Source organism: Genypterus blacodes, unplaced genomic scaffold, assembly GCF_046128005.1.
Source record: "Genypterus blacodes isolate CSIRO-AG114 ecotype Tasmania unplaced genomic scaffold, CSIRO-AGI_Gbla_v1 ptg000061l_1, whole genome shotgun sequence".
Classification (NCBI taxonomy): domain Eukaryota; kingdom Metazoa; phylum Chordata; class Actinopteri; order Ophidiiformes; family Ophidiidae; genus Genypterus; species Genypterus blacodes.
The window spans coordinates 2,215,625-2,240,251 of record NW_027466873.1 but is presented as its reverse complement, the minus strand read 5'-3'; the positions used below and the strand labels follow the sequence as shown (position 1 = coordinate 2,240,251).

The window sequence follows — 24,627 nt, the reverse complement described above, 5'->3', positions numbered from 1 at the left end:
TTCTACATAAATCAACAAAAATAATTGTTTTTACTTGTTATAAATGTATTATTTCTCAGAATTGGAAAACATTCTATTTTATTTTCTAAAAATAAAAAAAAAATAAATACATTTTTAAGAAACCCTTTAAACTAAAAACATGGAAGACATGTCACAGTATGTGTTGTGTCTACATGTTAACAGTGTAATATTGATTGAATATTGATACTATACAACAAGCTTTTATAGTCTAACAGTAACTTGTCATTTCTGACACGCAGAGCAAAGCAGCTATCCGATGATGAGCTGCAGCGTCACTCACACCTCAGTCTGTCCTTCATGAATCCTCCCCTGCTCTGATTGTACCACTGGGACCAAACCGACTTTGACAAATGAGGCCTCTGTAATTGTGAAATTGTGACCGGGGCCCGTTTGCTGCTACTGGGTGGGACCTTAATCCCTTCCAGCGCCTCAGCCTGACAGAGAGGGAAGAGGCGCTGAATGATGGGAGCGCTGAGGAGACCCCGGGGCCTCCATCCAAATCCTCCACCAGCATAGACATAGGCAAGTTATTTTAGCAGCAGTCTGGTATTTAAAGCCTGGACGCCTCTCAGAGGGGACACGCCGCTCAGTTCACCAAGTCAGACTGGGTGATTTCTTTGGGGGGGATTGAAGCAGGACGGAATAGCGAGAGACAACAGGATCCCACAGTTTATAAAAGGAGAAAACTTACATATCGGCCCCCATTTTTAGTCCCACTTTTTTTCATGGATCTTGGTCCTCTAATAGTCACATCAACAACTGTCATGGCACTGGTTCGTTTACATTCTTAGTGATCCGACCCTTCAACTCCAAAGCAGTGACGCCAATCTGACATACACATTATGTTCATATAAAGGCATAGTTTGGTTCCATAGTGCTGTATAAAGTAGGCGTGGCAGAAGCTCTCAATTGTGCCTGTAGTACCAGTGTTACTTGGAGCGCCCCCTGTTGGTCAATAAGGTAACTGGAACTTTCGGAATCAGGATCAAAACAGCAAAAATCTATGGAAATTATGTTATTGTGACAAAGGTTTGAAGTTTATAACAGTATTTTAATGAAGAGATTTGTTAAAAATGGCTCCTTGTTCCATGTGTACGTTGTGCATTCTGGTTTTTCTGGCTTAGTGCTGTCAGATTCTGGCATTGGGGTAGAAAATGAGTTCAACACATCAACTTAGCGAAGGATGTTTTATGGTCTAGTGGGGATGTGATGGGTTAAATATTTCATAGTCAGTCTGCATCAGAGGTCAGCAAATAGTATCAGAAACGTTTCAAGCTCTGGATCTCAAAATGGCAGATAGAAGCTGAGAACAAAAAGGTCACAACGCCTGCAACATAAAATGAAACCGAACACTGTAATCTGTTCGCTCTTCTGTCTTTCAGCTTCTCAGCATTTGCTGTGTTGCATTCACGTGCGCAGGAAAAAAACAACACTGCAGTCCCGCTGACAAATTCTACACAAAACAAACAGATGCTGGGTTTGGGAATAGTTTTGTTTTTATTCAATTAGGATATACATCTTTTTAAATTATTTCCTTTGATCAGAGCGAGAACGATGATTGACGTACAAAAATATAAAGAGAATTATGAAGTGCCTCGATGCCACATATACAACAGGAAAATATTTTACAGTAACAAAATCAAGTGTTAGGAAAACACAAAACGCGCTAAAACCACCAACACGAATCTTTCACATCCGCAAACTTTCATCGTTTCCTCGCCTCTTTGACTTCTCACAGACCAATACACACTTGACTCATCCCTCCACCATCGTCCCGGTAACTTTCCCATCGTTTAAAACAAAAAAAAATACATTAATTATTTCCTCTTTTAAAGCACGAACCAATGGCGTCGTTCCGTTCCCTCGTTCAAAACCCAGAACTCCACCAGGAAACGCCTCCATAACAACAACAACAACAACAACAAACACCCTCAGGGCCGCCACTGAAATAAGGGAATACACATGTTGAAACGAAATAAAAACCGATACCTAAAGAACATCTGAGGTAAGATCTGAATCCATAAAACGAGTTTCAATATTTGCCATGTTCAGTAATCTAAATATATATATTCATATTTATATATATAAGACGGACACAAAGAAGTCAGGCAACTCTCAATGATACAAAAAACAAAACCTATCTTACATCTAAAAAAGGTCAAATCTGGTGCGTTGTCATCTTTACAGAAGTGGATTAAGAAGTCTTATAAGAGAAAACAAACCAGACTACAGTCAGACAGGAAGTGGAAATCTCAATCATCCTTTTAAAGGGGGAGATTCCGCTGTGTCAGTATGGATCCGTTCTTCCCTCTGATGGTCAAAGTTTGTCCTGTCCGTCGCTAAAGCAGGTTAGTAAGCGATGATGATTGCGTCTTAAACATCTCACTTTCTCTCTCTTCTTCTTTTGACCTCAGTCTTATTTCCACAGACGTGTTATATTACTGCTGTTTGTATGTTAAAGGGGACATATTGAGCCTTTTGGATGTGTGGAACATTTTGATTTGTGTCACATAACACAGCTGGCTGATCACAAAACATAAAGCACAAACACAAAACCCCACAAAAAAATCCATGCGGTGCTTACGGACACACCGACCACCGCAACCCAGCGCTCCTATCAGTAAACTCCTATTGTTTGCGCGACTGCACAGATGTTACACAACTCACTGTGACGTTACACACAGTGAGGAAACTCAAACTGTTAGAATCTTAATATTACACTTATCAATAACTATTCAACCTTATTGGAAGAAAGTCAAACAAGATCATGAAAAACCTAAAATCATAAATACTTTTCCAGAGAAAAAAATGATTATTTATGTATTTTGATTTATACTTTTTGCAGTATAACCAGAAAATACATTTCTAGTGTAGTTTGCATTCAAACACTTCTGTTTCTACCTTCAACATAGACCGAACCACATCGCAACCGTTTGGTGGAGGTTGCAGGGTTGAACCTGTTTTCACTCAATGTGCACAATGTAATCATTACAAACGTTTACCTTAAAATGAAAACTACAACACATAAACCTCCGTATGTCCCCTTTAATATAACAACAATGTAAAACCAAAAACAGTTCCATCTTAGCGTGCAGAGTTGTAGCGGCGAAGTTTCCCCGTCTCAAACTCTCTTTGGTCCAAAGTTTAAAATGCTCTTTTAAAATCCCTGCCCCCCTGCCCCCCGCGCCCATTCACAACATCTACTGTCATACATAGAAAACAAGTGCAATAAAGCCACGTTAGAAAGCTCTGCATTGGTGTGAATGGGGGTTTTGCACGATCTCATCTCAACTTTATCTGCTTTCGGCGTGCGCAGACGTCAATAATCGAGCGCGATGGCCGTCTCGTGAGGAGAGCAAAGGTCACCAATTTGTCAGCTCCGCTATTAAATAAGACATAAACCATTGAAGTGCAGCTTTAAACTGCAAAAGCGGCGACTCCCTTTTTAAAAAAAGACTGCATCAGTAGAAAGTCTAAACGCGCTCGGGGAGGATCCCACGTGTTTCCTTCCACACCGATGGCAGGCGAGCAGAGCGCAATTAGGCTCTCCAGTCTTTACTTGAAATAGTTCCCTTCTAGTTGCGGGCGAGTTAAACCGAGACGATCGGCCATCCATCACCATCAGGTCGCCCTCTCCCCCGCGTGTCAGGACCTACAGGTCCTCCGTGTAGATGATGCAGGGACTTGTGTCTTCGCTCGACTCCAGCTGGACCGTGGAGACGAACCAGCGGCGGGAGCCCGTGGCGTTGTAGTTGAGCGTGGTGCGGTAAGTGTTCTTGGCGTGTTTGGGGTAGATGATGGTGGTACTCTGGTACCTTAGGGGCTTCTGTCTGGGCTCCAGGTACACCTGGGACTTGTAGCTCCTCCAGGTGCAGTTCTGCACCGCCACCACCGTCTCGCTGTAGGACGTGGCCGTGGGGACCGGAGCGCAGAACACCCGGTCCCTGTAATGCTTCTCCGAGTCGTACTTCACCTCAGAGTTGCACCTTGGAAAGAGAGAGCGACAGTTTTAGACACGTTCCTTCACAATCTTATCACTAGGTGGCAGTGTTGATGGTGTGTTGTAGTGGAGATGGACGTCAGAATCAAACTGTCGTGGCTCAGTTGGGTTCAGACACATTCTGCTCGGGTTCTGGTTCCCGTCATGTTCTAAACTCCATTCCCTTACTTGATTTCCTGCTCCGGCCTGGGGTTGACCTCGATGCTTTCGCCAAAGAACACAGGGTACATGCGGGTCCTGGGGTCGGCTCCCGAGCTCAGCAACAGGTAGGGCAGCTGTTGCGAGGAAACACAACACACACACACACACACACAGATCACAATCAGATTCCTAAATGTACAACATGTTCGACTCCAGGAAGTTTCAACAAACATTCCTGCTGCGTGTTTGAGGCTTTGAGCGTCGGCAGTAAACCAAATGAGAAACACGTTCAGTCTCCACCCAGTGCAGGGAAACGCCGGCCCTGATCCTCCCCCACATCAATCTGTCCGTCAATGGAAAAACTGTTAGAACAAACAACAATTAGAGCAGAAACACAGCAGCCAGAGCGACACTTCCACTTTAACGCAGTAATTACACCGTGAGCGTCGGGCCAAATGAAGTGTTAGCGGTAAATCTCCTTTTTTTCATAACTGCAGTTCAGTCTGGCAGAGACGTGTGAGACAGCCTGTGTGTGTGTGTGTGTGTGTGTGTGTGTGTGTGTGTGTGTGTGTGTGTGTGTGTGTGTTAGACCTGGATTTTGTGTTGTAACACTTATATGAGTCTACTAGCTGTATGCTTTCTGTGGAAAATTAATGAATGTTCCTCTTTTTGCCTCAGATCAAAGGTAAAGATGGGGACAGCGCCCTTTAGATCTGCTGAGGATTTGCTGGGTGACACTTCAACCCTTGGACCAAGGTTGACTGAAGGACATCGCAGCTCTATGATATTTGAATGTTCTGTACATTTGAATTTACATGGATTCAAATATCGTGTGTGTGTGAGTGTGTGTGTGTCTCTAGTCTTTGCTCTCCTTGTTTGTGAAAACTTAAAATTGATTTCCGTTGTTTGGATGTTTTGTCTCTAAACAAACAGCTTACAGACTTCAGACTCATATCAGTGTGTCCATAGATGAGCTCATTTGCATAATCTCATCTGTACTTCCTGTTACTTTGCTCTCATGGCTGCTTTAAAGGAGCAGCCTTGACCTTTGACCTTTGAAGCCTTGAGGGGTCAAAGAGGGGAACAATCATAAAGTAGTAGTATGCTTCACTGTAACACACACACACACACACACACACACACACAGTGAGCCTCTCCAGCTCAACTCCTAGTGTGGAGCGTCGCCCGGCCTCACCTCCAGCTCCTCTCACGTTACAGCAGAGTGTGTGAGACCATCACATGCTGCGGCTTGGCTGCAGCCAGGCACACATGCCGACGAGCGAGGACGAGCCAAGGGCACAGAGGACCACCGAGCGCCGCGGCAGAGCGGCTCGTCTTACCTACCGTCGCTACGGGACGGACACGCTCCGCTCTGCCCCGGCTCCTTTTTGGACTCTAAACCGGTGTGACTGGACTTCATCTGCGGCGGGTTCATTTTTTTTCGCCGTGTGCTGCTGGCGCTTTGTGGCCTGGAAATTCTATACAGGGACGTGATTGGCTGAGCTCCACCGCTCCGGCGTGGACAGCATCCCAGGTATTTATCCCTGGTGTGTTCTGGCAACTTCATGAAAGCAAACACTTGATTCTGCCCAGGAAAAACAGTCTGCAGCTGAGCAAGGCACACAATGCACAATGCAGAGCGACAGGATGCTCTGTGTGCTCGTACGACCTCTGACCTCACGTCCTCATTAAAGCCATACAACACTTCATGATTTCCAGGTCATTTACAGCTGAACTAGGTCACTCACATGGATTCGCCGCTTGTTTGGCCTGAACCACTCAGATCTACAGTAATGCATCTGTGTTGCCTGTTCTTCCACGGTGCAAAGACGAAGGCGGTGCAGTCGCTCGTCGCTGCTGATGCGTCTCCTCTCAGGTAAAACTGCCAAACAGCTAATGTCACCCTGACTTCCTTAGATCGTTTAATTCAAAAAAAGGAAATCCGACGTGTGTCCCACTGTGTTGCCTCCAACATCTCCTGGGTTACCAAACTCTAGAGCTACTTCAATAAACAATATGATGTCAACAATACGATGACATCAAACTAACACAGTAACAACAATGATGTCACGTTTATACGCCTTTTCAGAATGATAGATGAACCTTACAGAAGATATGCAGGTCAAAATAAAAGCTTCACATATCTTCTGGATTGTGTTGTGTTATAATGTAAGTGTGGAAGATACTTTAGGACAGTACTGCAGACGTGTCGGGGTAAAATATTAGATAGAGGCAACAACGATCATATCTATATCTAATGTGATGTATAAGTTCATGTAGAGGAGCTTATAGAGGCTCTGTGGTCCAGTCAAAGGCACATGGACCCGGTAAGTGACTGCAAACCGACCGTGTTTTCACCTAAACCCGAAATCGTCCGTCAGGCAGAGGGTGAGGTCCTCCCTCCCAACCAGTAGGTGGCGACAAGGCACAAACAAAGCTGCTCTGCCTACTGCAAACACATCAAGATGAAGTGGACCTGTGAGAGTTGCTTTGACTTCATATTCTGAACTCTGAATCAGTCCAACGTCAAGACATTTCCTCAAACTGTGTAGTTTCTTCAGAACAACTGGAAGGAAGTCCCAAGCGGACTCACTCGCCCCGACGTGTCCCTGCCTGTCTTCTCCGTGAGTCTGTCTAGGAAGGTTCTCAGCTCTGAGGATGGCCGGTGCAAGAAACTTTCCCCGCATTCGGCTTCACGCATCCCGCCGTCCTGAACAGCAGCAGGAGCAGGAGACGCCATCATGCACGCCGCCCTCACAGCCTCCACGTCCACATCCTGACCCTCAGGCTGCAGGACAGGCAGGACCTCTGCTGCTGTGTGAATGTTTCCCACTCAGGCCGTCTCATCATTTGTTTTTGTGTGGCGCCTTGGAGGAACATAAAGGGATCCGCCGGGAACACATGCATGAATCTTCTGACACATTTTCACACGGACACGCTGTGTTTACACGTCGATCCACACTTAAATTAGCAGTGAAAGGTCGTCACTTATGCAACCGCGTGCAAACCGCTCTAACAAGCCGCTGCGCCTAGAAATAGAACCTGTGGATTGTTCTTAGGTGGCACACAAAAACAGCACAGGAATAGATCTGGGAAGAGAAAAACACACCAGCACATGTGGACCTCCTAATCTCCTCTCCCCTCATCTCCTCTCCTTTCCCCTCCTCCCATCCTGCAAGCAGACCGAAAAACGTCTCGCTGATGGAAAGGTTTGATTCTTTCCATGCACACAAACCCATGAAAACGATTAGAAACACAAGCAGCAGCGGCTCCTATCAGGGTCGATCTTTAAAGGGAGGAAACCGCAGAGCAAAGCGGAGGAGACCCACTAATCTGAACCTCCAGAGGATTAGAGAGAAGATCTCTGCTGTGTTTCAGGCCTCAGCAAAAAAAGCAACATCACGCAACTCCCACAGGATTCAGCATTTCTGAGGCCTCCTTTAAAGCCACCTCGACCTGCTGGGACACGTCGCCCAGAAACTGGGAGTGACCTGGAAATGATTTTTGAGTGTATCAGCATTTTTTTCCCTCCAGCACTTGACTGTCATGTGCGACACAAATCACAGCAGAGTTTTTCCTCCACGACGGTGAAACGTTTTCCATGTGAGGATTCCTGTTATTTTTGTAGGAAAGATGAAGCTAAAATGTGTCTAAATATCAGCAGAAGATAGATTTAGATATAGGTTTGATCGTAACAATGCAGCTTTGTGTTGATATGTTTGTGCTGGTTTCCAAAGTTGGATTGAAGCAGAGAATGGATTCTTTCCAACTGGGACACTGGAACTATATTAACGATCCAAACAAACCAAACCCCATAGGATTCTGTTTCTACTGCGGCCACACACACACACACACACACACACACACACACACACACACACACACACACACACACACTCAACCAGTGGACAGAATCATAATAAATGCATCAGGTCGCTGGATCCCACACAGCTGATCAATCGATTTACTCCATACGTTTCTTTTATTGTATTCTTACTCATTCACATTTGTAGGCTCTAATTTTGTAAGGAAAGACTTGATTTAAACAAAAAAATAACTATTAATTAAAAATCTGTGTAACCTTGGAAAAATCTGAACTTAAAACACAAAATGCAACAATTTTCTGACCATTTTTTTCATTTTTTGGTTACTTTGGCACATTCCCAGTAGATTACTGCAGAATTATGACTCAAAATGCTTAAGACTGAAGGTGCAGCAGGTTTTGTAGAGTTTGTCTGATGCTGAGTGACAGAATGAGCTCAGAATGACTCAGCCTCTAAGGTTTAATCAGATACTGCAGAGATGATCAAGAAACATCTCCCAAAACAAATCATCACGATCGGGGTCTCATCAATATTGAGAGACAGAGTCAACAATGGAGGACCACTTGGCCTTGGTGGAGGTATGATCTCCCTGAGTGCCTTCCAGTTGTGTTTCTATCATGACAAACTCTTCACACACACATCTATCCTGACATTTATACCCACTTAATAAGGATTCTTCAGCATGCAACTCACAACTCAACAAATACAGAGCCAAAGAACCAAATGTAACATTAGAAATCCTCCTGCTGAGCTTTGTGTTATCCTGGTTTGGTGATTGAAACCTGAACTCAGCAGCTCCTCATTCATTTATACATCCAGCTGAGTAAATCATGCTGGCATCAGATTCTTAGAAGTCTTTTTTTACTTTTCTACACTAAAATAGTCTCCGTGTTGTTCTACTTTCTATTCCTGTTATTATTGTGTTTACTCTGCTTCTCTCAGAGGCTCATCCAGGGACCAATTAGGATCTCCGTGTACTGGACCTTTTTTTAGTTATTTTTACAAACCAACATGTTTAAATATCAAATTGATCAATCTCTCAATAAATACAACGTGTAGGTCATCTTGCTGTGGAACCTGTGGAATCCTGTCTGGGACCCCAGGGAGCCCCTGGACCCCAGTTTGTAAACCCAACTGAACTTAATCAACTCGACTGACCCCAGTGACCCCATTTGATTAGTGGGATCGGCTCTACTGATGCAAACACAGACATTGGAGTGATTTGGGCTCTGGGTTTGTGCCAAACTCCAGCAGGAGGACAACAACAGACAATAGAAAATGTGTAGGAATTTAACAGAGAGAGAGAGAGAGAGAGAGAGAGAGAGAGAGAGAGAGAGAGAGAGAGAGAGAGAGAGAGAGAGAGAGAGAGAGCTTCCAGATGTTATAAGTGGGATTAAAGGGAAATCTGTTCCTGGCCAAACACTAAAATGCTCTCAGACATTTTACTGTGCCATCATTATTTGGCCATTAAGTCTTTTATCCTTTAATTCGATGTGTCAAATAAACTCATGCGTGTCTCCGGGACGCGAAACAGAGCCGAGTTCGTTATTTCACCTTTATAAAACATCATCTAGTGTGGAGCGACATGGACTCTTTCTTACCAGTTTGCCTTCTCTGGTCTCCTTCTTGTACCAGCCGAGCTGCTGGTTCTCCACCGGCGTCGAGGAGCTGCCGGAGCGCGGCTCGATCAGCCCCGGGGACAGCGAGCAGAAGGGTGGACTGGGACTGGGGGGCAAGCCCGAGTCCGGACTGTCAAGCAGCCCCTCCCGGTTCTTTCCTTTGAGACTATCATCCATCGCTTGTAAATGTAGGTGCCCCACCATTTCTGGGACGACTCAAGGCAAAAAAAAAAAAGGGACAACAACACAGCCCGAGTCAAGTCGCAATGACGACTCTGAGTCTGTGCGTGAGGCTAATCCAATGTAAAGTTCTTCAAGGTGACTTCTGCAAGCAGAGGAGAGGGGAAAAGTCAGGGAAAGTCGTTTAAAACCCCTTAAATAAAGACTCAAAAACTCCAGGGAGAGGACACAGTTCAGCCTCTATGTGTCGTCAAAACTTTACTGTACCTGCGCGTCGCGTCGTATCCAAATTTAATCCGCAAAGAAACTCCACAAGGACTCGACAAGTCCGACCCCAACTACAGACTAAAGACTGGAAACCAAGCGAAGCGCTGAATAAAGCGTCCGGGCGCAACAACACCAAACTAAACGTAGCGGAGAGAGAAAGTCGACCGGGCGTCTAGCACCGATCTGACCGAGTGCAGCTCTGCTCTGCTCTCTCTCTCTCTGCTCTGACTGCGTGCGTGTGTGAGAGAGAGTGTGTGTGCGCGTTGGTGTGTGTGTGTGCGCGCTCCAGTAGAGAGCTCCCTCTTAATGATCCTGCCAGGCTTTTTTTTGCACCTGGATCCAGTCCAGCCCTCATGATCTGGATCACTTCCATGTACGACCGCCAGGGGCGAACGCGTCCTCAACTCCTGACACAGTATAAGTGTATGCAGTCGAAGTGCCTGTGAGCAAGTTGCCCTTGCCTTACCAGCTCCAGCGACGCTGTCAAGCAGTTTGACCTCTGACCTCTCAAAATGAGTGCTGATATGAAGAATATTCAGCCGTCTAAATAGTTTCGTGTCTCAAATTCAAATTGTCGTTTAAATGAAAACCCTTTTTGCTCTATTGTAACTTAATCACTTATATCGAGGGAACGAGAACTTTAAACTGTCAGCATATGTCTTGTTCCACGGAGCTCACTCTAGCAGTCAGCATCGCATATAATACATTCTTTATTTCTGGAGATCCACAGTAATAAACACAGCAAATCAAATACCACTGCTGCAATAATACTCGTAAACATTATCAATCATCATATGAGTCATTTAATAAATCCAATTTTTATGTTATGTTTGTGTCAAGTATTGCCAATAATAGTTTTGTATATTTTCTGCCCCTCCCCCCTCTGACTGCCTCTAATTAGTAGCTATTGTCAGAAGGCCTAGATGAACAGTGAGATGTGATGAAGAAAAGGAGACTAGTTTAATGTCTGAAAGATGTTTCCACCAAATATAGATACAGTAGCCAAGTGTGTGGAACTGCCATTCCCCACCTGGCCATCAGAGGTCTCCCCTGAGTTTCCCTCCCCTGGTTGTCACATGACTGACACACCTGCTCCCCATTTCATGATTAGCCTCCATCTACTTTCACTTCACTTGTCCCAGTAGCTTTTTACTGTGTGTGTGTGTTTTCACCATTATTAGCCCGTCTGGCTCATTCGACTGCGACTGACAAATGATCAGCCTCTGCTTTGATCGCAAACAGAGAACGAATTTCTACGGAATGAATCTCAGTGTCAACAGTGCAGATGTGGTTTTCCAATTTTCCCCAGAAACGTTCAGTAAGTTGTTTATTTTATATCAGAGATGCTGATTGTTTGACAAAATGCTCTCTGTTGAATCACAGCTTTTCCTGAATGTTGAAGGTTGAGCTTTTGCTTTCTTTTTTGTATCTCTCTTGCTTTTCCTGTGTGTTTTGTCTAATGTTTGTGAAATACATGTGGTGAGTTGTTTGTTGATGATTCATTAATTTCATCAGAACTTAGCAGACAGTTTGTTGTTATAGTTAATGTGCTGCTTGCCCCACTGCTCATAATTCATCCAATTTGGTTTCCATGGGCGCATCTTTCCACAGTGAAATTAATTGCAAAAACCGAACTAATAGTAAATTATATTATTTAATGTATGATGACCCCATTTATCATGCAAATGTCTGTACATACACACACAATGTGCTATAGGATAATATATACACACATTCAGGGCCTGTAGTCGCAGTTCATCAATGCTACCAACCAGACTAACTAACTATGTCTCTAACACATCAGTCAATCCCTGTTCAACCAGCTGACCAGAAAGTGTCACCTTCACGTTCATGTTCCTCAAAGGATGAACCCTTTTTTTTGTACTGCACATGCCAAAGTCGCACACCCGAGGGCCCAAATCCAATCAAACAGAAACTGATCAGCTGCCTTGAAATCTTCTGAGCACAATCCTGCACGAAAGGGGATCAATCCTGCGTTTGAGCGACTCCACGATGTTTCGTGCTGTGCCGCCCCCGGGACAGACTTCACCTTGGTTACCCTCACAATTGGTCGGGCTTGAGCAACAAAACGTGTTCTTCATTGCGTTCAACATGTTTATGTTGTCGGTTGGAATGATAATCGCAGAAGTTCTCGGCAGTCAGTCTCTTCTGCTATTGAGTGTGTTTAGCTTCAGATGGCGTGAAGTCACCAAAGGGATTATGGGAAGATTACCATGGTTATTTCTCATACTGGCGTGTGTGTGTGTAAATGTATGTGTGTGTTTGCAACCGCCCTGCTTGATGTATTTCAGGAATGGGTGGAGATGGGTGGGAACGCTGTACAGTACATAGAGCACTTACTATAAGCATATGTAGTGTGCGCACACACACACACACACACACACACACACACACACACACACACACACACACACACACACACACACACACACACACACATATATATACACGTCTTGTACTCCCACACATGCAGACAAAGCAGAACGGAGTGAACAAACTATCAGACAGCAGAGTCGTCACGGCGAGCGGAGGGGAAAGAATCGTCTCGTTGTTGTTGACGGTTCCCCTCAGCGTTCTCGCCGGCGTTCGGTTACTCTGCTCCTCACCAACAGGCCCCTCTGCCAACAGGGGAATCACAGAGCCCACTGTGTGTGTTTAAGTGGTTGATTGTATCTTTGATGGTCCAGCAGCTTGCTCGGGTGATTACCACAGACTGCCAGGAAACTCTGCAAAGCTTTTCTTCCTTTTTTTCCCCAGTACTCAGTAATAAAAACTCAAGATACGTCCTGTATTTGCCTTTGTTGTCTGGAGGATCTGCTTAATGGCGGCGTATTGAGGCGGTGCAGCTGTAATCTTGTTTGTTGAGAGTTTTTGTTTTACTGGTGCTTCCCTGCGTCAGGTGTGTTTTTATCTCATGGTGTCCAGAGCCCGTTGTGAGATCACTGCGGAGATCTGGTGCAGATTAAGCTGTGAGACACCGACACACACAGATGATGAGCACATTTGAAAGGTGGGTGTGTGTGTGGGAGAGTTGCTCAATTGCAACCTCATTGAGGGAGAACCCAGAGCGCTCCAAATATGACCGACACGGATCCGTGTTGGATTTTGTTTTGGCAGGTGACACACGCAGCATAATTTGGATTTGTTTCTCCAAAGGCTCACACACTACACATGTTATAGCCAGCATCGCTGTTCACAGACTTGTACTTCCTACATTTGCATTGCGACATTGTTGGGGGGCATAAACTTCCTGTTGAAGGTCACTCTCCTGGCTGTAGGCAACACAGCTATTGTTTACCTGCAAGTGAAAAGGTGGTAACTTACACAAGTCGGGTTATAAAATACCATACATCAGTTTGAACCCATGAGATGATCCAGTGTGGCTGCCGTGTTCGCAAGACGTGAAAAATGTCCCCAAATGCAAACCACACGTGTGCAGCGCTCAGAGCTGCAGTTAATCTGCTGGTCAGTCTGACCAAAGGAATGTTGATGTGCCGTCACAGGACGCAGAGACTCTGTGTGTCCGCCAGCCGCAGCACTTTGGGTTTCGCCCGATTGACAAGCGGCTCGTTTGAAACGGCAGCGGGTCGGTTTAGCAGTTTATCATAAATGACGTGAGCGCGTAAAAGTGAAACCAGTCGCTTTCTACTCTCTAAAGCGCAACTGAAGTCAATGCAGTGATTTTAAGTTAAAAGCTACATATAAGAAACCAAAACCTTCACACGACTGTTATAACTTCTTCTGATCTGTACTCAAAAACACACACACTGCTACTCCCTTGAACATATCCCAGCATGCATCCCTCTTCACATTTGTTTGTTGTTTGTAGCAGTAAACCAGCACAGATCTTTAATATTGTTTCTTGAAGAAGCGTCAATTTAGCTGGTAGCAGTAATTCAGGAGCTTGAAGTGTAGCTGCATTACTTTATTAAGAGATTAGCTTGGCTGTAGCTTAACTACTTTAAACACTGAGTAGCTTCTAGCTTCCAAATGTATCTCCTTGAGTAATGAATCAATTTTTGTCCTGAATCGCTCCAAACTCTCCCCCATCCAATGCAACTGTTTTCCTTGTGTGATGTTGGTTCCTCTTCACAAGACAACAATGAAACAACTGCTGCCCTTTAGATTTGTTTTTCTGCAGGGATTTGCAGTCCCAGATAGATGAAAGCCCTGGGCCATCATGAGACGGAGCTTCTGCCTCCATAATGTAGGAGATGATTGAAGAGCTTCAGAGTGGCGAGTGTGTGTTTCACTTCCTGAGAGCTTTGTGATGTCTAAGACAGAGACGAAGGAACGGCCAAAGTGTCTGCCGGTGATTCATCCCTCAGTGCTCCGTCGTCCTCCCTCCTGTGTCCACTGTGCACTCGCGTCCTGCTGCATACGCCTTAGACACACACACGGAGACACACACAGGAAAACATGCAGACACAAACACAAACAGGCTTGTATGCATAGGTGCAGAAACTCACGCCCACACGTACAAAGTTACACGAGGACAGAGAGCAGCAATATTCCCATATTCCCGTTTGCAGAGCTCTTAGCGAGCTGGCCTCCGCTCTCCGCTTCACATCGCGTTGCCAAGCCAGCTGTGTGAATTGGATCTGAGGGGGAGGAAGGGGGCGGTAACACAGGTGTGTGTGTGTGTGTGTGTGTGTGTTTATTTGTTTGTGCATGAAAGAGCTGCTAAAGGAGCGAGAGAAACCAGACAAACCGACATGAGCATGGTCGCTTTGCCCCCATGACCAATTTTGCACGTCTCTGTTTTCAGTGTGAGGTTGAAGTATTTGCTTGCAGTGTGTGTTTGTGTGGTGCAGCAGCAGCGCACGTTTGAGTGTGCACGTGCTGTCTGGAATAGATCTCAATGTAAACAAACCACAGAGAGGCCGGTGCTGGCAGTGAGGTTGTTTTCAGCCAGTGGGGACGTCACTGTGGTTTCCACACACACACACACACACACACACACACACACACACACACACACACACACACACACACACACACACACACACACACACACACACACACACCCCTCCAGCCATGAATCTTCCTCACTCACAGATAGGTGACCATTCTCCAGTCTGTTCTTCACACAATGCACACACACAAACACTGGCCACTTGTTCGCCACCATCTTCAGTGCGTTCCCGTGACATGCGGCCTCCCCGGGGTCGCTCTGGCCGGCGTACGAGTGTTTGAAACAGAGTTCTGAACATGTTTTGACCCGATGATGGATGAGCCCGAGCCTAAATATGCCAACCAGACCTTCAAGTTTAATCCACAGTGCACCTCTCGGCTGTGGAGCCTGGCTGCATCTGGTTCTAATGTGTGGACTTCCCGCTAGGCTAAAGAAGAAGAGAAAGAGGAAGACAACCCCTCACCCCGAAACTAGCATTTTCTCCTCATCTTCCTCCTGTCTCTTTAGTAAGGTTCAGTTTAATGCAGCAGGTCGCACCCTCAACATGCACGTTTCAATATGTGATGATCACATGTTTCTACAGCAGATCGATGCTCCTTGAGTGGATTAGGCTTGATCCTAATCCAGATTTTGACGTTATCGCTGTTAAATCATTTCTATTTCCCTCTGAAACTACAACGCCGCGTTTGTGTCTGACATTGGAGTCTGACAGCAGATCGAACCCAGAGCACGACGATAAACTTCACAGCGGCTGCTCGTTGGAAACTTGTTAGAAACTCCCGGTTGCTTCATTCCACGTAATCCGTCCGGCTGCAGGTTAACGAGCATCTTGGAGTAATAAAACCTTCGCCGCTCACCTGTTTCCCCTCTAATCTGAGCTGTTCTAAACAAGCCGTCCTGCTCTGCTGGTGTTTTGACTGAGGCGATGACTCGCCGTGGCTGCTCGCCGTCGCCGCCCGTGACCTCCTTACCGAGACTCGGTTGCTTCCCCGAGGCGCCGCAGCTGTTGGCCTTGCATGTTAGCGGCTCATCCACTCTCAGCTGTAATCAGTGATTCACCTGCGCACGACTTCCTCTGACATTTTCACTTCCTTGCCGCTTTGTGTGTACAGCCGATAAGTAAACACCAGAATGGAGTTTTGTTTAATGTGTAACAGTCGCGTTTCCACGCCGCTGACAGGCTGTGATTTGCTGTAAAAGGAGGCATGAATCCATATTCTGCTCAGGCAAACACACGGGGATAATTCACACACGGACAAGGCCGTCAAAAAAACATGTCTTGTTTGCGGACAGGCACTGATTTAGACTGTGTGTGCGTCAGGGAGCAGCAGAGTCAACACCATCCACCCTGAGAAAGACCAAACACGCACGCAAATACAATCTGTGCTTTGTGTCGCTGCGTCAATTCCCTGCGTTATTTATTGACCAATCGAGGCGCAGAGGGGTCACGGGGCGAGGACGGGAGGGGTCACAGCCGGGGTAGAGAGCAGCCAGATAAGAGATGTTTATGTTTCTCGTCCCATTTGTCTCCGCGCTCAGAGAGAAAAGCCTGTGACCTTTGCTCCGCTGCGTTTGAAGCGTAAACAAGCGGCGCTCCTCTGACTTGACGATTGTGTAGTGTGCGATTCTTTCCTGTTTGCTCGCCGTGTTTGCTCGGGCTTGCGGTTATGATGAGTGTGCAGGGGAGCTTAAAAAGGCCATTTGACCGTTTTGTCGTAGGAGTTAGTCTGGTGTATTTATAGCGCGTTGGGCTGGCGAGTGTGTGTTGAACTCTGTCAAAGTAGCAAAATGTGAAGTTGCCGCCTCTGGATGCCAGAAAATGGAGCCCGAACGTCCTGAACTCTTCTACTCTCCCACAGGCTGTCAGCATGTACGACCTGAACTTACACCTCGGTTAGACACACCAGTGACATAATCATAATAACAGTATGATTTATTTACAAAGCACTTTTCTTTTGCTGCATCCCATTCAATGGCCGATTTGGGAATTTGAGATACTAGTCACCTAAGTTTTATTAAAGATTGCAAGTTCTCCTGCAGTCTTGAGTTGAGTAGAAAGTGATGTTGTCAGCAGAAACACTGAGGCACTTTGAATCTCGTCTGTGTCTCCTGCACAGAGCCGCTCTTTGTTGTGCGTCCGCCCCTGCCTGGGGGACGAGCTCGTCTCGTCTCTGTCCCACTTCAAACGGCAAAGCTCTCCATCTGCGCTGTGATTTGTGCGGCGGTGAGGGTTCACGACTCGTCTCTCCGCCAGACTGACAGCGGCCCCTGGTACTCGGTTGCTTTTCCCATGGTGCTTTGTGTTTGCCTTTCTTGCCTGCAGGGATGTAATGACAAGTGTAGACCACCCACGTGCGCTTTGGCCTGGATGTTATTGAAGGAATTCCCCCAGCCGTGTGTGTGTGTGTGTGTGTGTGTGTGTGTGTGTGTGTGTGTGTGTGTGTGTGTGTGTGTGTGTGTGTGTGTGTGTGTGTGTGTGTGTGTGTGTGTGTGTGTGTGTGAGCGAGAGCGTGCGCGAGAGAGGGAAACTATAATCCCAAGTTTATGTTTTCATGTTGATGCTTAAGCCCAGGTGATAAACTTTCATTCTGTAAGTCTGACATAAAGACTTTAAGTGATGACCTCGTGATCGGGGATTATTGATCCTTTTCTTTTTCCGGGATGCCAAACAAACATTTACTCAACCAGCTGCAGTAAATATTGTTGCGTTGCTATATCCAATGTCTCGCAGCCTTTTGTGTTCTCCTAATGAAGCCACCGACGATTTAAAGTGGAACAAAGAGAATAGTAAGTCACTTCCCCACAAGCTCAAGGTTACAACGGTTGATTGGTAAGTTCTGAGCTTTTTTTTATCTATGTTTTTTTCACAATCCTCCTCCAGTTTGACATAGATTTCCCCAACCAAAGCTGGAGGGATTCGTTCCAGTGTCATAAAAGTCCAGAAATGCATGGTCATCAACACCTAAGTGGCTCCGGCTCCAGACGTGTTGTGTCTGGCCTCCAGCAGCTTCTTATCTCTCACATGCCATTTTTTTCACCGATTGGAAATGTTCTGCGTGAAACCAAACTGTGTGGCACCTGTCTGCTTTCTGTCTACACTACACACACACTTACACACGCACTCCCTCACCTCCTCCTTCTTCCGTCTCACATTCTTTCCCCGTCATTCAGACTCACTCAGTGTCTCTCTGTCAGTCGTCGGGTTAGTCACACTTTCTTTCCCTCTTCATCCGCTCCACGTCTTCATTTTTCCATCCTCAGCCTTGAGTTACCTCTTCAATGAAGTGCTGACCTTTGAACTCTGGGAGATGGACATCTTTCCGCCCACCGACGCTTCCTTTCTCTCTCTCTTTCTTCCCTCCTGGCTGAGTTGGTGTCATGTCAAGAGGGCGACCATATTAGGAGAGAAAGTCTTCAAGAGTCGACCTTCCCGTTTGTCTCTTCATGTCCATCTGTGGTCTCCAGGATATCAAACCTTGAGTTAAATGTCAAACCGTGTGTGTGTCACCTGTACCATGAAGAGAGAGACACTTTCAAGTCCTGCTTTAATAGTTGCATGTTGGACAGGAGGTGTCTGGAAAAGTCCTGCCAAGTAACAACATGAAAGGAAAGCAAATTCCTCACATATTTCCCATTGCATTTTCAACTCAAGGATCCAGCGGCGCAAACCTGGAAGAATTCATCGTGCCGGAGAGCCAAACCAGTCACCCCGCCATCCAAAAGCACTAAATACCTTCCATGGAAGCGCTCCACAAGTCACAAACAGACTGTAAAATTAGGAAATTGATAATAAGCATCAACCTAAAGGCACCCTGGGGCCGGTGTTGATAGCAGACGAGTGACTCACACTCGTGTGCAGTGACACATGCTGACAGTGGATGTTGTTCTCTGCAGCCGTCTGGCCTCCAGCCGCAGGGAGAATTATTCATTTACTTATTCAAGCAAACACACACGTACACACACCTCTCAACTGTTGCTCTACACAGCTGTGGGTACAGGCTGTGTTTAGATGCCCATGTCTCAACCTGCACACACACACACACACACACACACACACACACACACACACACACACACACACACACACAAGCGTGTATATATACGTACATGCAAAGTCAAGAAAGCAAAACATGTGCATTGGGCGTGTTCACAGTGCCACACCACACACTCCTGCCACAACTTGTTTGAGTAAAAGAAAATGCACTGTTACACATATACAACACAATAACAGACACACACACACACCTTCTGAGCCCACGCAGACTGCATTCAGTAACATGTAAGACTGGAAGGAAACTGGTTTTGCTTTGCCAAGATTTTAGGATTTTTCCATCTTTCCATAGTCGCTGAGCTCCTGCTGAGAGATTCTTTGCTTAATTTGACTCAAAAGTGCAAAGCTAATCGATCAAAGCAAAGAGAAAAATAGTTTAGGAAAAAATAAAAGAATCTCTGAAAATCTAGTAGAGCAAAAATGGGTGTGTCTTATATGGATGGATGCTGATAGAGAAACCAAAGAGTTTAGATTCAAAAGGCAGTAATTACTGCTACTAAAATTAAATGGTTTCTTCCCTGAATGTTATTAATGTGGTTCCCCATATAAAAAGGGAAATACTAAAAGAAATAAAAAGTCAGAAACATTGAGCAAAAGCCTATTTAACCTACTCTCATGTTAGATAAACCTTATCTGTCGTGCTGACTCATCCACATCAGCAGACAGTGATGATTGGATGGTTTTGTCATATTATTCCCCCTCTGTGCTGATTCACTTTTTGCTGAATACACAGGAGGTGTCGCGGGGCATGCGAAGGATATTTCTGAGGTCAAACGTGGCTGAACTCTGTCGGGGGGTCGACTGTGATCTGTGATACAGCAGAGCAGTTAGTGTGACGGCCGCATTCCAGGATGTTATTTCCTGTAAAGCAGCTCAGCGTGCGTGGGCGGTAGCTGCTCCTGATTTGGGTTAAGTGGAAACTGTGGAGTCTGACTGACTGACTGGGGGGCAGATTGTGTGTGTGTGTGTGTGTGTGTGCGTGTGTGTGTGTGTGTGTGTGTGTGTGTGTGTGTGTGTGTGTACGTTAATCTTCCGTTATGGGCGCCTCTGTGACGCCAACCTTACTCTGCTACCGGCTTCACGTTTACTTATAAGAGTTTATAATAATGACATATTGCTACAGTCTGCACATACAGTAGCAAACCATCTGCTACACCAACTCAAACCAAAACAAATCTACAAATATTCTGAAAATGTGATTTTAATCCGTTTGGAACTAGTCTCTGGTCCGGTTCAGGCATTTTATTTTCCTTCAACGCATTCCACGGTGATTAAGAGTCTAGGAGACGCCTGCTTATTTCTGTTTTGACACAGGATGTGAGGATTCCAACTTGAGCTTGAGCCTGGTGTTGGTAGGGAAACGGCTCAGCTGTGCCGGTCTGGACTGAGGTGCCCCATTTTAACCCGCTGTCCCAGCCAGTCCACGCTGACCCCAGCCGACCCGCGGGCGTCTCTTCACGGGCAGCTGCTCGCTCCATCCAGCTTGATCCACTTTGCCCGACAACAGCCGAGCTAGAGGGGACGCCGGTCATTTCCATTGCACAATACTTCCACATCCTCATATATGTCAGACCTGATAAGATTGGAATAAATGTAACTCATAAAGAGCCTAGAAAGTTGTGGCAAGTGCAACCCTGCTTATAAACCGGGGGCCCTATTTGATTTGGAGAGAAGGGATTTGGAACCATGCTCTACTCGCTGCTCTGCCAACCGGTCCATTTTCCTGATCCATATCCATGGACCATTATTATCCCTCGCAAAGCCAAAATACCACAAAGAAAATGCGATGGAGCAGAGGTCAAACGACAGCTCAACGTTTATGTTGAATGGAAATAGAAATGACTTTTTAAATGCCGCTTTGCCGCACTGTAAGAAGTTGGTTAATGGCTTTAATATGCAGGTTTTGGCTTGTGATCGTTTTTTTTTCTCGTACTGATACAAAAGTAGACATGGTTTATAGCCGCGGCAGGAGTTTGGGTTATTTTGGTCATATGTGCATCTCGTAATGAGTTTTTAGTGCCGGCTTGTTCGCCGTATCAGAGCGCTTTGCCACCTTGTTGCCTTCACCGCACTGTCGGTGAATTATTACATCTGAGTTGTAACTTGAAGATGCCAGAGGCTGGAGGAGGCTGCTGAGTGACAGATTGACAGTTTGGGTTTGAGATGAGAGGTTTATGTAGTCAACACATTCCCTTCCTAGCATGACTCAGCGTTTTTTGTGCCGAGAACTATGTTTCTTGGCAATGGTTCTCTTTGTATTTCAGTGGATTTGTGCCCAATAGGAATCGACGATGAAGTGGAGTGTTGAGAAAATGACTTGTTTCTAATGGTGGAGTCTACGTGGAGTTGCGGTCCTCATTCTTCATTTGCCTGTGCTTGCCTTGCCAACAAGAACTCAGGATGTCACATTTGTCATCTTAGGGGTCTCTTAGGAGAGCACTCACGAGACGCGACGCACCCTCGATACTGCCCACACATGTGGTCAAACACCATCAGTTCTCTGCCAAATTTGCCCCCAAACAAGCATGAATATGGTGGACAGAGTGCATCTGATGGAGAAGACACAAAGATAAAACCAAAAATGAAAATGCTTGTGTTAAACTGTGTGAATTTTTGGCTGGTGGTTTCTAGCACCTTGGTCCAGAGTAAAGCAGACCTTCAGCTCTACTGGACCTCCTCCATGGGCCGGGGGCTTTCATGCACATGACGAGGGACTTTCTCTATCCAATGAACTTCTAATTGGAAGTCCCCTTTATCGTCCTATTTTCTATCTTCTGTTTATAGCGATCACCTGCTGTATATTTTAGACTCGGCGAGAGAAACATTTGACAAAGCTGTAGGTGTTGCAATGTTGTCGACTTCATTTCTGTCACTCAGCGCTGACACCCATAATCACGCCAAGTCAGCAGAGTTCGGAACGAGCGTAACACACACTTACACACACTGCGCTGCCTGGTGTTTGTATACCGGAGTGATGGCGCTCAGCACAAACACACACACGGATCCTCTGTGTAAACTCTTACCAACATTTTTGCGGATTTTGGTAAAGGATGTGGTGGCAAATATCTGCGATGGCGCTCCCACCTCAAGCTCCCAGACGCTCCCAAACTGCGGAGTGTTGCTTATCGTGCTCGTGTTGGGATCTCACAAGTCGCCGAAATGTCTGAAATTATACGGGGTTGAATAACTGAATTAGGAATTGTGCAAGTTATTGAATTGCTCTGTTTTGACATTCCAGGGCTTTAAATTCATCCTCCTCTGCAGGCGGATAGAGCCTTATATTTCCCACATAGTTCTTGTATGGCTGAATAGGCTTTTGTGTCTTATTTCCACACTGATTTGCAATAACTTATTTCCAATTTAATGTCCAGTTAAACGTGTTAACTACGGTGTTCGCTTTCTTTGCCGAGGCCGGTGAGGTTATTTCCTCAGGGATTAAATCACTTCTGCACAGCACAGCCACTGAGGCTCACGCTGAGTTTAATTGGTCAAAATTGTGAATTAGAAGGAAATGAACAGAAAATGAAATGTTCTCCAGCCATCTCTGAGCCAGATGTGCTACCTTTGTATATTTCTCTCCGTTCTTTTACAATAAACCACTCCGAGGTAGCTCACAGATGTTTGCATTTAAGTTTGTTGGCATCTTGAATTTTCAGTTGGAGCTTTGGGGAAATGTTTGCATTTGAAGCGCCGCTCCAGCACCGAGGGGAAACTCAGCAGGGAGCTTGCGAGTCGAGGGATTTCTGAAGGACACATTCTTGCCCCTCTGATCCCTCAGCACCAGGAGGCCATAAACATGATGAAGATTTACTGCTGATGCTGTTGATGGATATATTTAAAGACATCACTCTTCCACAGCCAAGTCACTGAGGTCTCCTCCTTAGGGTAAGGGTTGAGTGATTGCTGTATATCGCAGGTGGTGATTTATATGAGTTGACACTGTAGTAATTGATTAGGGCTCAAGCAGAGAGCAGAGAGATCACACTTTACCTTTAGTGATCCTTCCTTCCTGTTTCATCACAGGTAGGGAACACCCAGATTTTATGCTTTATTCATGCTTTTCAACGGTGCTGGTGGCTTTTTGAAACGTTTCATCTTTAGGCTGAGGAGGATTAAGGCCAAATAATGCTTTGTGCTTCCATGGGGCCACACGAGTCGCTATGTGTAAGGAAAGCTTCATTAAACCTCATCTAGAACAATGAAAAGACTTCTTTACTCTATTACAACAAGCAAAGGGGCTCTTATTGGGAATAGATGTTAAGTAAACTACCTGAATCGGAACTAATTTACTAATCAAATAAGGCTTCCTTATTTCCTTCAGATGCAAAGGCAGGAAACTGATATGCAAACAAATGTATTTCCCAGAATGTTGCACTGTCAAGTAGGACAATCAAGTACTGTATGTCCACACCCACAGAGCCCAGGGTCTCAAGGTGGAGAGACGATGGAGAAGCTGGTGGAGGCGGCTGACGGCTGTCCACATTCTGCAAAGTCATTCCAAAAAACATGTTGTGAGAAAAGAGGGACAGAGCGTGATTCTCATTTATGTTCTCTGCACCAAATGAAAGCATGAAAGTAAAGCTCGTCGAGGAAAACAAAACAAAAACATCTTGCAAATATGTTTTCTGTTGATTTCTAATGGAAAATCATCTCAACTGCCAAGACAAGAGCCATGTCTCTTATGTAATCCTGGGAAAGGCATCTCTGTAGGGCTGGATTGTTGCTCCGTGCTATGCACATGGTGTGTGTGTGTGTGTGTGTGTGTGTGTGTGTGTGTGTGTGTGTGTGTGTGTGTGTGTGTGTGTGTGTGTGTGTGTGTGTGTGTGTGTGTGTGTGTGTGTGTGTGTGTGTGTGTGTGTGTGTGCTTTAACATGCTACTACATGCACATATAGGGATTGTGTTCATTGAGTGAGACTAATGTTAATGTGTTGGGTGGGTGCCTGAGCTGCTGGGTAGAGTGACTGAGTGGATCGAATGCAGTCTGTGACTCACGCAACAAATGTGACACCTGCACCGTCCCGTCACATGTCGCCGTAAACCACACCCCCTGCTCCGCCACAAAATCGTTTCTGCATGTCAGGACACAGAAACCTTTGGCACAGAGATATCTACATTTCCATTGTATCATTTATTGATTTCCCCCCGATCGTGTGTGTGGAGCTAAATGGAAGCAGCATTTTCGAGTCCAAATATTTCCTCCCAGATGTGTAGGAGTCAGACGCAAAAAACAACCAGCAGGAAGCATTAAAACTATGCCAGCCTGGTGTGTTTGATTACATTACATTACATTACGATCATTTAGCAGACGCTTTTATCCAAAGCGACTTACATTACATTACCACCCTTCGCAGAGGGGGGAGCAATTGAGGGTTCGGTGCCTTGCTCAGGGGCACCTCGGCAGGGACTCGAACCGGCAACCCTCCGGATCGCAAGCGGAAGCTCTACCAACTTGATGCGCTGCAAGGGACCTGGCTCTCAATTCAGCCCAAGGAAGGGATATGAACACACACACACACACACACACACACACACACACACACACACACACACACACACACACACACACACACACACACACACACACACA

General features: G+C 45.7%; 2 protein-coding genes across 2 annotated transcripts in view; one reads left to right on the top strand and one right to left on the bottom strand.

Annotated features, from left to right (window-relative positions):
- ncor2 (nuclear receptor corepressor 2) overlaps positions 1 to 24,627 on the top strand; it is a 132,604-nt gene that overhangs the window by 78,384 nt on the left and 29,593 nt on the right. The window lies entirely within an intron of this gene.
- On the bottom strand, positions 1,864 to 10,330 carry rflna (refilin A). Its single transcript, XM_076154178.1, has 4 exons — positions 10,053 to 10,330; positions 9,588 to 9,930; positions 4,190 to 4,296; positions 1,864 to 4,007 (listed from the first exon to the last, which is right to left on the bottom strand). The coding sequence occupies exons 2-4, from the start codon at positions 9,807 to 9,809 to the stop codon at positions 3,674 to 3,676; spliced, it is 663 nt and encodes a 220-aa protein (XP_076010293.1). The 5' UTR covers positions 9,810 to 9,930; positions 10,053 to 10,330; the 3' UTR covers positions 1,864 to 3,673.